Source organism: Thamnophis sirtalis, unplaced genomic scaffold (assembly GCF_051295495.1).
Source record: "Thamnophis sirtalis isolate CommonGarterSnake01/CBP01778 unplaced genomic scaffold, rThaSir2_p1.2 scaffold_3, whole genome shotgun sequence".
In the NCBI taxonomy this organism is placed as follows: Eukaryota; Metazoa; Chordata; class Lepidosauria; order Squamata; family Natricidae; genus Thamnophis; species Thamnophis sirtalis.
In genome coordinates this window covers 57,648,074-57,666,847 of record NW_028261383.1, presented here as the reverse complement: position 1 = coordinate 57,666,847, position 18,774 = coordinate 57,648,074, and the positions used below count along the sequence as shown (strand labels likewise).

The 18,774-nt window shown below is 38.6% G+C and overlaps 1 protein-coding gene across 3 annotated transcripts in view; it reads left to right on the top strand.

Moving 5' to 3' along the window:
* SRGAP3 (SLIT-ROBO Rho GTPase activating protein 3) overlaps positions 1-18,774 on the top strand; it is a 203,510-nt gene that overhangs the window by 126,455 nt on the left and 58,281 nt on the right. For all 3 annotated transcript variants that reach the window (XM_087708926.1, XM_087708927.1, XM_087708925.1), the window contains 3 exons: positions 63-125; positions 4,947-5,132; positions 13,841-13,969. In XM_087708926.1, coding sequence (XP_087565052.1) covers positions 63-125; positions 4,947-5,132; positions 13,841-13,969 — 378 coding nt within the window. The remainder of the gene's footprint in view (positions 1-62; positions 126-4,946; positions 5,133-13,840; positions 13,970-18,774) is intronic.

Sequence of the window (18,774 nt, the reverse complement as noted above, 5' to 3'; positions counted from 1 at the left end):
TTTACAGCAGATCTTGGGAACTTACCATATATTCAGCTTTCTGTTTTCATTTTGTGTTGCAGAGTAAGGAAATTGGTCTTCAGATGCATGAAGAACTCTTGAAGGTTACGAATGAACTCTACACTGTAAGTAATTTTACCCTGGGACTTGTGTCATAACATTTAGGAATAAATATACATGATGACATGTATGTGTATAAACGTGTGTGTGTGTGTGGTCTACTAATGCAGTTAGTATGATCATTTTTGAAAATTTCCAGATGTATTTCAAGTAATTAGGATGCATCAGGGAAAAGGATGCTATTTATACCAGAATTGAATTTCAATCCTTAAAACAGATTTTCTTAAATACGATTCGTGGATCAGTGTGAAATTGCATCATCTATTACAGTAAAAGATGGGAGTGGTGATTTTATCTTATTTTGGGGGTTTATTTTTCTAGAAGGGTTTTCTCATTGGGCCAATTCTGCTTCCATTGTAGCCTTTCTGATGTTCTGGTTCTTAGTGGCAATACAGTAATATTTTTCTTACTACCAGTTTGGGCGAACCGGTATTTCCAATGATCAGCCATGACGTGTGATTTCACAGCTGATCATCGGAAATTGAAGGTCTTGTGCATGCGTGGAGGTGGCATGTGCTCTCACATTTGGGAACTGGTAGTGAAGGTAAGTTGATTTCACCCCTGTAGTTGATGTTCATATTTATTGTAGAGAACTCATCGGAATGCACACCAAATGAGACAAAAAGCAGTATCTTCTTAAAAATAGATAATGAGTATTAAAACTGTACTTATAGCTCTTGCAGGAAAATAATAATTGTGTGGATTGGAGAACACTAATGTATGTGCTTACTTTATAAGACACTGCAATAATGTAATAGATTATAATTTAAATCAACTTTCTAATCCAGTGTTTCGTGTCAGCTTGAAAATATGTGGACTTTGACTCCCAAAATTTCCCAGCCATCTTTCTCTAGCTGGAGAGTTCTGTGAGTTGAAGCCCATACATTTTCAAGTTGACAAGATTCAGAAACACTGGTCTAATCTAAAATGAAAATACCCCAGAGCAGAGTCCAAATGTTAGCTAAGGCACATCCAGCCAAGCCTTTTAGAACATTGATTGAATTCTAGTTGACAAGTGAGTAGATAGTTACATAACATGAGGTGCTCTAAGCCAAAGATGTCCTGTTTTGGATTATTTTTTTAGTGAAGGATTCTGCCAAAAGCTACTTCAACATTAAAAAAATGCATTTGCAAAATTTGTGTGGAGTTATTTAAAAATGGTCACCATTTGTATTCTTTTTTTAATTTTATTGTATTCCCAATTGTCTTGTCTACTGTGTGGAATACATTAATTAGGCATCTTGCTACTGCTGCTGTTGTTTTGAAAATAAAACTTGTTAAAGTATTTGAAAAGGCTAATGAGCCTTACAAACTTTGCTGAAAAAAATAATAGGAAATTATGCCTCAATTTATTGTAGTTTCTAATTCAATTTGAGAAAAAAACATTTTGGGAAGATTAATTACTCTTTATCTTTATTCCAAAATAATGGATTCAAGAATCATATGTATTCTGAGGATCATGGATAACTTAATGCTCTTCTGAGGCTTTAAAGATTAAATCTATTACTTTCAACTGACTTTGGATAGCAGCCAGGGAAGATGATGCCATGTTCCCTATAATAGTGAAATTACATAGCCAGTACAGCCTCAATTAATAACTTGATGAGTGCCATTTTTTAAAGGGAAGTTTCTGGTTGATCAAGTCAATTTCACATAAAGTGTATCACAGTTGACTAATGTGGATGTTACTAGAGTCTGAATGTCTAGACTAATCTTACATCTTCTTTTCTCATTTGTACTGATTGTGCATCACCAAGACCTGACATTGCACACAAAACCTGTAAAATAAATAAATATAATATTCCTTAAACCTGTGAGCCATGCATTTGTTAATAACTTTTTATTCCGGAGTTCTTAAGTAAAGTAAAGTAAAGGTTCCCCTCGCACATATGTGCTAGTTGTTCCCGACTATAGGGGGCAGTACTCATCTCTGTTTCAAAGCCAAAGAGCCAGCGCTGTCCAAAGACATCTCCGTGGTCATGTGGCTGGCATGACTAAACGCCGAAGACTCATGGAACGCTGTTACCTTCTCACCAAAGTGGTTCCTATTTTTCTACTTGCATTTTACATGCTTTTGAACTGCTAGGTTGGCAGAATCTGGGACAAGTAACAGGCTCACTTAGTTACGCGGCACTAGGGATTCGAACCGCCGAACTGCTGACTTTTCTGATCGACAAGCTCAGCGTCTTAGCCACTGAGCCACACGTCTTGGAGTTCTTACAAATAGCAAATATCCATGTAGAAGAGGGTGAATTTCTTCTTCCCATATGTGTACAGAGGGGAGCTATAGTAGATTGTAAAAGTGCAATCTTTGTATTTGTGTTACATGTTTGAAAGGTAACAAATCTTGAGAAGATACACATTTTCCTAGACAATACATTTACAGCTATTTAGACAGAAACAGGAAACTCTGTATATCCTCCATCTACTTTTTAGTTGTTAAGTTAGAGGCAAGGAAGGCTGGAGGGTATGCATGTGTATTGCTGACTTGCTGACACTGCTGGAGATTGGAGCGTGTTAGAGAAGGAGATAAAGTGTATCAGTTTGTCTAAAGAAGACTTGTCCAAGAAGAAAACAACATTGGACAGCAAGGACGAGAGCTGAATTATTATGGGACTGACAGAAATAGGCAGAGGCAGCCGAGAGCTATGTGCAAGGAAAAGAGAATCAGTCTACAGTCTGAGTTAAATTGAGGTGAACTATACTTCCAAGTGACTCACCCATATACAATGTTCAGGAGAAATTGGTCTTCCATAGCATGAATGAATAGGCTAAGACTATGTAAAGAGTACTGTGAAAATGAGAGAAAAGATTAAAAAGATATTTCCCAGAATTAAAGCAGCAGAATCAGAAATAAAAGCAGAGATTACATATTATTTCAATTCAGTCCATCACGCAAAGAGAAACATTGAAATCTCTGTAAATAAGGTAGCAGGCCTATAGGAAAATACCTGGTGTGTTGATTAATTGATTAGTTATAAAAATAGGATTAAGCTTTTAGGTTTGTGAAATTTAAGCACTGTCTGTTCATCTGTGGAGCAATAAATGGCATATTTTAAAAGACGAAACCTGTTCCTTATTCATCTGTCCTGCTTGGGCAAGAACAATTCAAATGCAACCTGTGAAAAGGCACATTGATACTTTTTAATGGCTTATATAAAACAGTTTAGAAAAAGGTTGATGGTAGGCACTAAACTGATTTACAGTATTAATATTGCTCCTTGCCTACCACCTACCTTTCTAAATTATTCTCCCGCAGTTTCAAACTAGGCTTATCTGAGAATGCAAATTTATCATGTGAATAAGGGTCAGTATACTTGGCGATGACCTTTGATAAAACCAGATTTTGCAAGAGAAATGACTGAAGATAATAATCTCTGCAGTCTACATGTCAGGATTGCAATCAATATTTGCACATTAGCATTTAACAACAACAAAAGAATAGATTGCACAGACAGCTGGATCCTTATTTGTCTTAAAAAGATCAGTTATGGAAGCTTCACTGAAGAAGGATGAAAAATGTTATTTAAAAAATTTATAATGCTAAACCTTTAATAATAGTGGGACAAAGAAACATTATTATGCTACTAAATGGGATAACAATTTGGATCAGGACTTTTCTTGTTTTTATAGATTTTACAATATCTATAATTTCTTTTAACCACTTGTTCATATGAAATCTTCGGAAGTGCTGTTTTCTATGAAAATGATTAATTTTACTCGATTATATTGAACTCAGTATTACAAAATCAAAGGTATTTTTTTAAAAGCTGATTTATTGAGTCAGAATAGTTAAATACTTTATCCTTGATGTCTTTAATAGTAGAGATAATGGTTAGTAATTTACCATGTCTTTGATCTCACTTGCTAAATCTTTGCTTTTTATGGCTATTCTGTTTCAAGTATAAAAGAGAATTAAGTTCCTGTTTAATATTCATAAAAGCATATAATTCTGATGTACGTTGCCTTGCATGTATACTAAAAAAATTCTTAACATTTTGCCCACATTTCTTGTTTAATTTTATGAATTTACTTCCTATAAACAGAAGCAATTAGCTGTATATATTCAAAAAAGTAAGCAATTCACAGAATGTCTATTTATAAGGGAAAATGGTCTTCCAGTTGTTTATCTATTTTAGAAAAAGATCCTTTATGAATAATATATTTAAATATCTTATAAAAGAATGGGATTGTTTTTTATAGTAATCAATAATTCACACACACACACCACTGTACAGTACATATGTTAATGATGAATAATATTTATTAATTCATCCAAGTAATATTCAAGATAGCAGGAAAAAAAATCTAGTCAAGAACTACTTTGATGTGGAAGTGAAGAAAAGACATGTTTCTGTTGTGAAAGTTTTAAAATTCACCACATCCACCAAATTAAAACCCAGTGTAAAAGTTTGCAGTATTTTTCATGTATGAGAGTTAGGTTCAGGTTGAGCAGTATTCCAGACTAACAAGGGATTTAGAATTTGATTGAAATCTTTGACCATATTTATCTGATACACATCTGAAGTTAAAAACATATAGGTAATTTTTAAAAAGTTCTCCCCCACTCTCTCTTTCATACACATACACCCAAAAAAACATCTACATAATCTATATGGGAAAAATAGGGTCCCTTTAAGGGCCCCATAATGCATTTATTAAATCTTAATCATAGTATTAAAAAAATTCTGGGGTCTCTTTATTTCTTATACCACCACAGATTTGGAGCACTTACTGTATTAGCTAGCCACAATTAATACATCTCCATTAACTTTTGAATGAAAGACACATTCCATGTGCCAAAGGTTGTTCTTTCCTCATCTTAGGTGATGAAGACCTATCACATGTACCATGCTGAGAGCATCAGTGCTGAGAGCAAGCTAAAGGAAGCTGAGAAGCAGGAAGAGAAGCAGTTCAACAAAGCAGGGGACATCAGTGTGAACTTGCTGCGGCATGAAGATAGGCCTCAACGCCGCAGCTCTGTTAAGAAGATTGAGAAGATGAAGGAAAAGGTGAGTAGGATGACATGCTTTCCATGTGGTTGGATACTGGCAAATGAACAGAGGAATATATTGTTGGGATGTGGGTGAGTATCAAATATTTATAGTTCTGATCTCACCCATTTCACTATTGATCTTGGATGATGAAAATCTCCGGTAGACACAGAGATTAAAGGAGTGTAATAAAGAGTGGTGTCCAGTGCATTATGGACTATATTGAAGTGGTTGAGAAAACATTATGAAAATATATAATACATTGTTCTACAATACAGTAGATGAAATGTCCTATGTAAATCCTTATTGATTAAATTGTACACTGCCCTGAGGAACATGGGTGGTTAAGAAGTGTGAAAAACAAGCAAACAAAAAAATAAATGTAGTCAATTGGATTATCATAAACTGTATGTAATTGACCACAGGCAGCAAAGTGTCTAGAACAGCCGGTGTAACATACTGGTTAAGATTTTAGCTTGCTACTGAAGAAAGACAAATGCAGTTCTCCCTTTGGTCACGAACATTTATTGTGTGGCTTTATGCTATTTTTCTTCTTCTCTCTGTCAGCCTAACTAATCTCATAGGGTTTGGGGGAGATAAAATTAGAAGTAGGTGTATGGGTTGTTGTTTTCAAGGAAAGCTTGGATATAAATATAACAAATAATAACAACGAATGGTTGTTGGTTCTAGGAACCTTGGCCCATGAAAAACCTTAAAAGCTGTTTGCTTCTGTTGGAATTCTCTCTGAAGGTTTCCTCCTTGACAGGTTGTTCTTTTCAACTCTCCTTAACGGTTCAGCACATCAGGCCTTGATGAGGTAATGTACCCCTCTCTGTGGAAATGCTCCACAATTTGCCCCCAGGCGCTCCTTCCTGTTGAATGGTGCCTGCCTGGCTCAAAGCTCCAGCTACGCGCTGTCTTTCTGGCACTTTTCCACCGCTAACAGGCAGTAAAGAGAGCAGCTAATATATAGCAGTCTCAAGATCTTAAGTGAAAACGCACGGAAGAATTCAGGCAGGCAGGCAGCATTCCAGCAATCCAGATTTAGTCAAGCGTAACAGATGTGAACTTGCCCATTTTTTTAAAAAAAATCATGAGCCTTGGACTTGAGACGCACTCTCGGTTTGGGAACTCTTTCCCCCTATTAGCTAGATGTGAGAAATATTTCAGCTATTGCCTAACTATTAACATCCTTGCCTCTCCAACCAAAGGATAGAAAACGCCATATGTTAATGTGCACTTTCTCTCTCACCTTGCCAACTACAGTTAACCTTGAGAGAGCCACTGATTGTCTTTCAAGATTGAAGAGCAAAAGAAGAATATTGTGCTGGGTTGTGGAGCATGCAGGGCCATATGCTGTATTCTAGAATATCTAGAATATTTTCTCAGAGTTATGGACTTTCAGCTAAGTCTGGATTCTCCTTGGATCTTCTATCTCTAGTGAAGTTTCTCCCTGCTCTCCACATACAGTAAAAGCTTCAGCCCCACAGATGGTGGAAGATGTGGGATAGTCAGTACAATATTCTGTTCAATGTTATAATTCCTTGAAATTAAGATTAGAGACAGATCTGCAGAACTGTCCTAATGTAAATGCTGTTGAAAGTATCAAGAAGGCTGAAATTTCATGGTCGAGCTTCTTCTTTATTCTAACCTTAAAAGAAGTGGCTGGATATTTTAGTCAGTTTTCCTAAAGATAAATTTGGGGCATTTTTAAAGCTTATCAGATGTCTTTCTAGGAGTGGCGTAGTGGCCTAGTGGTGAAAGTTAAGAGTTTAATACTAGTAGCAGCAGATGTTTCTCTCTCAGAGTGCAAAGAGAAAATAACTGTTACTGAGTTTCCACATAGGATCAGGAAGGGTATCTGGCCATTAAACACACAGCTCCATTCAGTCGTCCTGAGTCTACCCAGAATTAAGAAATTACAGGATTGTAAAAGGAAAAAAAATCAGATGTCTTTGTGGCAATGATATTTCAGACAAAATAATAATCTAAGGCTGATAATAATCTGCTAATATGTCTAATAAATTATAATTCACAATGCTTTCCCTTTGAATCAGGTATATTAGCAATAAGGAAGAAATATCATTGGAAAATCTTAGTGTTACAGAAACTATTTTAAAGGATTACAACTATCTTCACACTGAAAAATGAAACAGGATTTTAAAATGCCCTTTCTTAATATAAATAATTTGTATATGTAGCTTGCTTCTTTTTAATTTTGATATTTAGTTTACTGGGTTTATAAGCTGCTGGAACTGATATTGACTCTGAGCAGCTTGTACAGCCAATATCTGTAATTACAGTTAAAGCAATAGAATAACAATTACATTAATAACAAAAATAACTACCTACATTTATATCATAATTAAAATGCCATTAAACAAACACCTTACTGCAAGAGAGAACAGACTCATAACATAACCTCTTCCAAGGTAGATTAATAGTGAAAACAGGAAAAGTTGCTTATAGTAAATGTGGTATCTAAACCGGTAATTTTTCTACCATGATCAGAAGTCAACTAGTTGGAGAAAACTGCCTTTGGGCCAGTATGTGGAGTCTAAGTTGGGGTTCTGGATTAGGTTTGTGCTATATCGTGATCCGGATGTTGCTCTGTAGCAGTCTTCTTTATGTTGATGCCTAAAAAATAGGTTGGAACTCCCCAGTGGCTCGTAATATTTGGAATTCAATTCCAATTTATCTGTTTCATCAAATTAAAATAAGCAGCTCTGGGGTGAGTTGCTCTAGGGTGCCATCTTGCTAATGGCCAATCACAGTGAAAAGGTTATAGACATAGAATGACAGAGAGAGAAGAAAGGAGGGGAGAGAGACAGAGTGAGAGAGACAGACAGAGACACACAGAAAGTGAGTGAGAGAGACAGACAGACACACACACACAGAGTGACAGATGGGGGGAGGGAGGAGAGAGAGACAGAGAGATACAGAAAGAGAGACAGACAGACACAGAGAGAATGACAGAGAGAGACAGGGAGGGAGGGAGAGAGACAAAGAGAGAGAGACAGAAAGAAAAAGAAAGAGAAAGAAAGATTGGAAAGAAAGTGGGATAGAAAGATGAAAGAAAGTAAGAAAAGAAAGAAAGAAAAAGAAAGAGAAATTATGACCACAATTGAGCCCAAAATTTTGGTTGCTAAGCAAGAGCATCGTTAAGTGAATTTCACCACATTTTCCAAGTTGGCCATGCCCACCCGGTCACATGACCACCAAGCCACTTCCCCCCGATCATATGATCACCAAGCCATTCTCATCCAGTCACATGACTACCAAGCAACTCCCACAAAACGGGCCACACCTACAAAAGAGGTTCTAATTTTTTTTGAAATCCACCACTGGTACTATTGGTCAGATAGCTTTGCATATTCCTGAATGAGAATAATATTTGTAAATGTTTTCCTATCTTAAAATTTCCTGAAAATACCCCCTAAAAAAAATCTACCATTGCAAGAAGCAGATTGGATTACAGAAATTCTATTCTATTCTACCCTACCCTACCCTACCCCATCCCATCCCATCCCATCTCCTACTCTGAAGCATTTCTACCTAAAATGATCTGAAATGAGAATGTTCAGGATTCTATCTATAATGGTAGTACATATGCCCTGATAATAGTTAATTAATTCTATAGATCCCTTTATCTCTACGAATGTCATTCTAGACAGAAATATTGAGGCTGGATATTCAAAATATTTGTATTCTTAAAATCAAGCATTCTTAAAGTATTCTTAAAATAATCAAATAAAATCAAATGAACTCTCTCTCTCTCTCTCTCTCTCTCTCTCTCTCTCTCTCTCTCTCTCTCTCTCTCTCTCTCTCTCTCTCACACACACACACACACACACACACACACACACACAGACACACACACACACACACACACACACACAGAATCACAATGTCTATATATTCAGTATCATTCTGAACAGAATAGCATCCCTCTTATTACATTTTACATCATTTATTCAATTATCCCAAATGAGAATTAAACTAATTAATTATTCAGTGATAGAAGACCTAGTAACTGCCTGTCTAGTACTGCAGTTTTCTTTTTTTTAAAGTAATTTGCCTCCTTCCTAGGACAGAGAGAGAATGACTGATCCAAGGCTTTGTGTCTGAAGTGGGGTTAGAACTCATAATCTTCCAATTTCTAGCCTGACGAGGACTCTCCCCCTCCTAGGACTTCCATTCCCTTAGTTGAAGTTGTCCTGGCTGGCAATACATTTTGATTTAATGAACAGTATTATGGTATCATTATGTGCTAACTAATTTATGAGAAGAGTAGAATGTGTGTTTTTTTTAGAAGATAAACTACTTATTTAGTGGCATCACATAGATGGCATCTGATATTTGGACTTTTTTCATCCAGTTATCAACTTTACATTCCGAATCGAACCGAGCACTTCTGACAGCATGCACCAAGGAATACATCAGGGCATTGAGGGCAGCTAAAAGAACACATATTGCCACCTTGATTGCGTCCGCTGAGTCCCGCCCAGCCGCCCTGTTTAGGATCACCCGCTCCCTCCTAAATAGGAGGGATGTGGGTGACCCCCTACAGGGTAAGGCTGAGGAGTATGCCAAGTTCTTAGCGGACAAAGTTGCTCGGTTTCGGTCGGACTTGGACTCCACCTCTGCAGATCCAGCCGAGTCACAGGGGGATTACTTGGCAAACCATCTCTGGGATGAGTTTCAGGATGTTACCTCTGGGGATGTGGACAAGGCCATACGAGCTGTGAGTGCCTCCACCTGTATACTGGACCCGTGTCCCTCCTGGCTGGTTGCCAACAGCAGTGAGGTGACATGCGGCTGGATCCAGGCGGTCGTGACCGCCTCCCTTCGGGAGGGGCACTTCCCCGCCGTGCTTAAAACGGCAGTGGTGAGACCCCTCCTGAAGAAACCATCCTTGGATCCAGCCGTTTTTAACAACTACGTTCAGTCTCCAACCTCCCCTTTGTTGGGAAGGTTGTCGAGAAGGTGGTGGCCTTCCAGCTTCAACGGTCCTTGGAGGAAGCTAGCTACCTTGACCCCTTCCAGTCTGGCTTCAGACCTGATTACAGCACAGAAACCGCTTTGGTCGCATTGACCGATGATCTCTGGAGAGCCAGAGATGGAGGCCATGCGTCCATCCTGGTTCTCCTTGACCTCTCAGCGGCTTTCGATACCATCGACCATGGTATCCTTCTGCGACGACTGCGGGAGGTGGGGGTGGGAGGCACTGTTTTACAGTGGTTCTCCTCCTACCTCTCGGACAGGTCGCAGTCGGTGTTGGTCGGGGGGCAGAGATCGTCCCTGAGGCCCCTAACATATGGAGTGCCACAGGGTTCGGTCTTATCCCCCCTACTATTTAACATATACATGAAACCACTGGGCGAGATCATTCGGAGGCACGGGATAAAATACCATCAATACGCGGACGATACTCAATTGTATCTGTCCGCCCCGTGCCAACTCAATGAAGCGGTGGACGTGATGAACCGGGGTCTTGAGGCCGTTAAGAACTGATGAGTGTTAACAAACTGGTACTCAACCCAGACAAGACCGAGTGGCTGTTGTGTTTCCCTCCCAACAATTTGGCCAGTATTCCATCGCTCAGGCTGGGGGGTCAAATTTTACACCCCTCAGATAGGGTTCGCAACTTGGGAGTCCTCCTGGACCCACAGCTGACTTTTGACCATCATTTGTCAGCTGTGACCAGGGGGGCATTTGCCCAGGTTCGCCTGGTTCGCCAGTTGCGACCCTACCTGAATCGGGAGGCACTCGCAACAGTCACTCGAGCCCTTGTGATCTCTAGGCTGGAATACTGCAATGTGCTGTACATGGGGCTGCCTTTGAAGTGCATTCGGCGACTGCAGTTAGTCCAGAATGCAGCCGCACGAGTGATAGTGGGCGCACCGCGGTTCGCCCACATAACACCCATCCTCCGCGAGCTGCACTGGCTACCTGTCGATCTCCGGGTGCGCTTCAGGGTATTACTCACCATCTTTAAAGCCCTTCATGGTAGTGGATCTGGATACCTGAGAGACCGCCTCCTGTCGATCACCTCCCTCCGACCAATTAGATCACACAGATTGGGCCTCCTCCGAATTCCATCCGCCAGTCAATGCCGACTGGCGACTACGCGGAGGAGAGCCTTTTCAGTAGCAGCTCCGACCCTGTGGAACGACCTCCCCGTTGAGATTCGCACCCTCACCACCGTCCAGACCTTCCGCACAGCCCTCAAGACCTGGCTATCCCGCCAGGCCTGGGGATAAGTTTCTAATTCACCCCGCCCGAGTGTTGAATGCTGAATGAAAGTTGTGTTTTTTACTGTTTATTTTAGTCACATACTGTTTTTGTTTTATATTGCACTTCCCTTTTCCCTACGAATGTAAGCCGCCCTGAGTCCCCTCAGGGAAAAGGGCGGCCTATAAATCCCAATAAATACTAAATACTAAATTTGATAGCATTTTTGGATGCCATTTTATAATGGCAAAAAAGGGGGGAAATGCTAGGAGATTTTTGAAAGACATATGTATATTAACAGTTACATAAACTGGAACTTCTGTGTTTACCACATTAAGAAAAGCATTGTGTATTGCTTAACAATGAGAATCAAATGCATTTATATTAACTTAAGCAAACTAACAGGTCTGACACTAACACAAAAAAGGGGATATTGGGTCTAAATCCCTTTTCATGCAACTGAATTTTTAGCTGTTTCTAGATGGCCTATGAGGCCTTCATAAGGCAATAGTTGGGATAATTTATTTTTTGAGACAGAACATAAGTGGTAGATCATATAAAACATCATTCACATCAGTGATTGCAAACCTCCTGGATATAAAACCATCATTGATCCATGTACTCATTACAGAAATAATGTGCTATAATGATTTAACATTAATATAGTTGTGCAACTTTTTAATTATGGGAATTACAGTCTGTTGGATGTAAATGTCATAGCTACAGAAATAAAAACATATCCTGACTGGATCCAAGGAATTAAACGCTCAATCGGTTGATTTAAACGCTCAATCAATTGATACCACATGGCTTTTACTAGGGGTTAAATCTGATTTCTTACAGAATTAGCATGCCGCAATTCACATTTTTACAACTTACTGTTTCAGCCGGAAGGAGAGTGGCTGCTGAAACCTGTTGCTATTACTTTTTTATTGATTCCTGGTTAGACATTCTCTTTCTTTAGCTATATGTTCACTTCCAATCTGCATTAATTAAGTTTTCTTCCTGTTCATTTTATTCTTAATAATGGTTTATTTTTTATTTTTCTCTATATTTTGGTGTTTGTCTTTTCATTGTAATGCCTACGTCATGCTAAGCCATAGTTGCAGTTAGGAGGAGCAATAGCAAATCATGGTTTCAAATTGAGTGGTTTACTACCTGAAAGCAAACAATAATATAGTATGTGGTGTGAACTCAGACATACTATTGGGTGGTACTACGGTAAATGTTTAAGGTATTTCCACAAATAATATCTTAGTACCCATTTGAGTTATCTTTGTGTCTACCTGTCTGCTTCTGAATTCTGAGACATTGTTAATCTGATGCTTGCTGCTCATTGTGGATTTAATTATCAAATATTTCTCAACTTTCAGCAACGTGAATTAAACAAAGTTAGCATTTGGTTGTTAGCAAATAATGACTCTGTCATGCTCTACACTAAGACTGTTTTTCAGTTACTCTGATTGGTTTTCATGTTCCATGTTTGCTATGAACTGTGGTCCAGAGATCTAACTAATGCAGAAAACCTACATTGCCATATGGCAATTTAACATAAATTTCCATTCACATACACGGATGGTTATTCATTGAATGTTTGAATATGGCTTCAGAAAGAAGCAGGTGATATACACAATGGTGTACTATGCTGGATGCTGTAACTGAACCCTGCAGAAAAAAAAGTCTAGTCTATATTTGAACTCCAAAACAGCTTGAAGCAGTGGTGAAATTCAATTTTTGTTACTACTGGTTCTGTGGCTGTGACTTGGTGGGCATGGCAGGGTAAGGATACTGCAAAATCTCCATTCCCACCCCACTCAAGGAAAAGGATACTGCAAAATCTCCATTCCCACCCCACTCTGGGGCCAGCCAGAGGTGGTATTTGCCAGTTCTCTGAACTACTAAAAATTTCCACTATTGGTTCTCCAGAACCTGTCAAAACCTGTTGAATTTCACCCCTGGCTTAAACCCTTGCTTACTACTTGTTGTGGGAGGGATTGCCAAACATTTCTTGATGTGGTGAGAAATGTTCAAGCTGTACTTTAAATACATTGTACAAAATTTGAAACATGCCTGTCAGGTGGTTAACTGTACTTGGAAAATATTCAGAAGAAATAGCAGTTGTAAATTATCCTGTGTTTTTCCCCCACCCCCTTTAAATTGTAAGTAGCACATCAGTAGAGAGTGCTTCTCTTTAAAAATTCATAGAGCATAAAGCCATCAATGGCTACCAGTCATTATGGCTATATATAACCCCAAGATCGGGGATGGCATGGCATCAAGAAACCACAGCAGAAAGGAGTTGTTATTCCCACGCCTTCATTGGCGGCTTCCCTCTGACCTGTGGTTGGCCACAGAATGCTGGACTAGATATGCTGCAGTCTGATCTAATGGGATATTTTTATGTTCTAAGAGCCTGAATTTCTTTTGAGGGGGGAGGACAAGAATTGGAAAACTGAGTACATTTTGTTTGAATTTTGTTTTCCATTTTTCAGAGGCAAGCAAAATATTCTGAAAACAAGCTCAAGTGCACTAAAGCTAGGAATGATTATCTGCTGAACCTAGCAGCCACAAATGCAGCGGTCAGTAAATACTACATCCATGATGTTTCCGATCTAATTGATGTGAGTACCAAAAGTGATTCTCTTTTATAGCAATGTCGTTCACCTTTCCAATGAAAATGGTTGCATTCTAGACTGTGGACATGCAGTAATACGGTCTTAATTTATGACCAATTGCTAATGTATTCAGCATACAGGACCTATTTGTCTATGGATTCAAATCTTGATGCTTTCCTCCTTCTAGTGGTTTCTTAAAAGCAATGGAAGTAGAAAGATATTCAGACATGCAGGGTTTTTCAGCTACTGATGAATTTAAAGGTGGGGGTCATAGATCCTTGGAGCTGCACAGTTCTATGTTCATTTATACATTTTATTTATCAAAATATTTTATACTGACTATGACTTTTTCCCCAACTGATTACAGTGAAGTGAGAGAGGAATATAAGCCAAGGCAGATGAAGATTGAGTTCAGCATATATATATAAATGCTATCAGGCAAGAACAGAGAGAAATGATAATAATGTCCTAACAGAAGTAGTTATTGTTATGTATTGGAAGAAAAATAAAAGAGTAGAAGTTTTAAAATAGGGCTGATAAGATAGACACAGGAGATAAGAACGATAACTACTCCTAATGCCAGGTAATATTTCTATTTCTATAAAGAGCCGAGGTAGCGCAGTGGTTAAATGCAGCACTGCAGGCTACTTCAGCTGACTGCAGTTCTGCACTTCGGCTGTTCAAATCTCACCGGCTCAGGGTTGCCTCAGCCATCCATCCTTCCGAGGTGGGTAAAATGAGGACCCGGATTGTTGTTGGGGGCAATATGCTGACTCTGTAAACCGCTTAGAGAGGGCTGAAAGCCCTGTGAAGCGGTATATAAGTCTAACTGCTATTGATATTGCTGTTGCTATTCTCAGTATTGTAAATCAAACTTTAGTTTGTGAACTGCCCACAAAACTACCAAAAAATTCTTAAAATCCACAGTGAATAATAAGATATGAGTTGTCTCACTGATTATTGGAAAGTAAGGACCTCTGGAGTTTGTGCATCTAAACCCCTTTATTTTGTACCTCATTAAAAGTCTGCAGATAGCTCAGAATTACCGTAGAGCACTATACATGTTCGTGCTTTGGTTTGATCAGGCATTTCAAAAAAGATTTCTGCCAACTTTAAACATGCATTGAATCCAATTATAGCTTGCAACAAGGGTTATCATCTTGCTGGTGAAATACAAACTGGACTCTACATAAACACAAGTCATTAAAAAGTAATAAAAACAATGATGTTTAATCTCAAATCTTTGCAATGTTTTAAATGGCTGAAAATTAATTTTGTTTAATTATTCCTCTTAAATCATATTAATAATTAATTGTACCATTGAATGTTATGCATCATGAAGTCTTTTAGGATTCTTATCAGCCACATACGTTGACATCTTCCAAGAGGAACTGTTCCCACCCTAGCCCTTTAGGTTTCTCAATAGTGTACCAGTTGTCATTTCAATTGACTCTGTCCACCTCACTTTTGGTCAACTGCTCCTTCCTTCCTTCCTTCCTTCCTTCCTTCCTTCCTTCCTTCCTTCCTTCCTTCCTTCCTTCCTTCCTTCCTTCCTTCCTTCCTTCCTTCCTTCCCTCCCTCCCTCCCTCCCTCCCTCCCTCCTAATATTATAGATTTCTCAAAGGATCTGGGTTTTCACATTCTGGATCCAGAAGCCAGCAGAAGTCTTTTCTTATCTGTACAGAAAAATTCCTTTAGGGGCCTAACCCAAGCTATATTTGATTCATTATAAATAAATTTGGCTAATTATATGTAGTTTGCCTGCATATACAATGTAATTAAGTTTGTGTATCTTGCATATATCTATCTTAATCAGCCTTCCATCCTTCCAGGGTTGATAAAATGAGGACGCAGATTGTTGGGGGAAATATGCTGACTCTGTAAACCTCTTAGAGAGGACTGTAAAAGCTATATGAAGCGGTATATAATTCTTAAGTGCTATTGCTGTTAATTTCAGCTTTCCTGAAGAAAGGGCACTTCAGCCTGTTATTCACATATGAATAATGTGTGTCAGAACAACATTATACAGTGTCAAAATATGTTAATGTAAGGAATATTTCATACCTTAGGTTAGCGGTGCTCAACCTTTTGGGCACCAGGGACCGGTTCTGTGGAGAGAGGTTTTTCCACGAACCAGAGGGGGTGTGGTTTCATGTGCTGCCTGCATCCTGCAGATGGGGCTTCACTGGTTTGCACAGCTGGTTTCTAGCATCCCGCTGACTGGGGTCAGCCCACAGACCGAGGGTTAGGGACCTCCGCCTTAGATAGTCAATAAGAACTTCTGCTACTAAAGAAAATAAGACAGGGTCTTATTTTCTTTTGACCTCCAAAATAAGCTTGGTCTTATTTTTGGGGAGGTCATATTATTTTTGAGGTGCAGGAGGCGGCGAGCGTGGTCACCTCATGGCTGCTGCTGTGTTGCAATATTTTCAGGGAAGGGCTTATTTTAGTGCATGTGCTCAAAAGCCCGATTGGTCTTATTATCTGCAGAGGTCTTATTTTCAGGGAAACAGGATACTTACATTATCAATTTATGTATCTCAGCATTTTTGACTCTGCATATTGCAGTGGAATGAGTTGTCTTGATCACTTCAGACAGCAGTTGAGAGTTATGTCTTACACAGCAGATGAGGGTCATCATTTAATATTACCCATATGAACATTACAAAAATTAAGTATTATATTCTTAAGAATTATTAATTCAATAATATATTGCTTCTGAAATGCAGAACCTTAACAAACCAATGGGGCTGTAATAATCCATTTAAACCTATTACTGTGCCCCATTTCTACTGCAAATGTTTGAATAGAGGCTTAGAAGTCAGCTTTTCTTACATTTATAAGGAAAACAATTTTTCACAAGTTCTTCTCCACTAACATAAACACGATGTTTAGTCAGGCAAACCAAAAGGACCCACCCACCATTGTTTGTTTTCCATTTGTAAAATTAGACATAAATATAGTCTTAGTGGCTATGATGAGCAAAAGTACCTGGTTTGGCTAAAAAGATCTGCATGAATCATAAGAAAAACAAACAAAATGGGTGTAAAATAGAAATGGTCTATGCATCCAGAAGTCACAACGAATATAAGAAGGGCAATCTCTGTAAACTTTCAGTACTCGGTTTCTCCTTGCCCTCCTAAAAGGCAAGGAGTTACTTGTAATTTTATAGCATGTACTGTATATTTTGAATTACAAATGATGGATGTAGATTAGCCTTTCCCCTGCCTGCTGCTGCCCTAATATCTTGGGTTTTAATTCCCATAATCCATAGCCAGTATGATATATCCCCTATTAGCATTACAACAGGCTTTAAAAGCAGAGCTTGGAATACTGGTGAGCAATACAAATCACACACACACACCACAAACATTTAGATAGGTGACTTATCAGCTGAATTCAGACATGATGTTTAATTATAGTTTGTGCTACCCATAATCGAAGTGAGCTATGAGATTGGATACACTGCAAAGTACCTTTTTTTGCCTCTGAATCCAAAGCTTGATATGAAAGGTACTTAGATTTTAATTTATTCCTGGTCCTGCTATTACTTTTTTGTACAACCAGCAGCACACCATTGAAAAGGTGCACATACCTACTCTGACAATAGCTTACAGAGAAGTCTTTCCTAATTCTGTGTGCTAGATGGAAACAGTGCATCAACAGAATGTATTTCATTGTACATAGCTTATTAAAAGCACCTTTAGTTTCAGGATTGTTTAGATAAAGTCAAAGCCTGGCAGATTAGATTGGTATAGGATGGATGGATGGAAATAAATAGCTAAGTTCATGGGAAGTTATTTTCTTTCTGTGGAGTCAGTGCATCTCAGAACTTCGGATGAAAAGAATTGTACCTGTGTGTGAAGCCAAGAGGAAAAATCCTTCCTAAGGGAAATTGTTGTCCAGAGCTATTTTTTTTCCCCTATTGATTGAATGTTGTAGGTCTCAAAAAGCAACGTGTTTTTTGAATGTAACAGAGGAGCATGTAATATTCAGCTCTGTTTTAGACTGATGGGAAAAACATAAATCCCATCCTGTCCATACAGATAATCTTCAATTTACTACCACAATGGAATCCAAAATTTATGTTGCTAAGTGAGAAATTTGTTAGGTGAATTTTGCCCCATTTTATGACTTTTTTTTGGTCCCATTTGTTAAGTGAATCACTGCAGTTGTTAAATTAATAACACGGCTGTTAAGTGAATCTGGCTTTCCCATGGACTTTGCTTGTCAGAAGGTTGCAAAAATTGACCACATGACCCGGGCAGTGCAACCGTCATAAATATGAGTCAGTTGCCAAGCATCCAAATTTTGATCACGTGACCATGGGGATACTGCAATGATCATAAGTGTGAAAAACGGTCATGTCACTATGTTCAGTGCTGTTTTAACTTTGAACGGTCACTAAACAAACCTTTGCAAGTCGAGGACTACCTGTATTAATACCCAAAATTGAAATAAAAGTCACAATGGCTTCAACTATCAAGCTTGGTCCTGTGTTGGTATATAATAAAAATTGTGACAAGAACTTGAAACGTGGGGTGTGTAGCAGCTTTTCATGCCTGAGTTTAATATTTAAAGGTTCAGAAGACAACTGCTTAGCTAAATGACCCTCTTATTTTTCTTCACTTTATAAACAGCTACATTTCTGTCTCCCATTCTTCATTTGAAAAATCTGGCATTTAGTTTGCGGCTTTGAAAATTACTCAAGGCAGACATTTGTGTGGCTGAAAGAGTCTCTCTTGATGTGGGGAGTTTAGTCTGCTTTGGTCTTGGCTGTAAAGTGATACCTTTTAAATTAGGTACTGCAG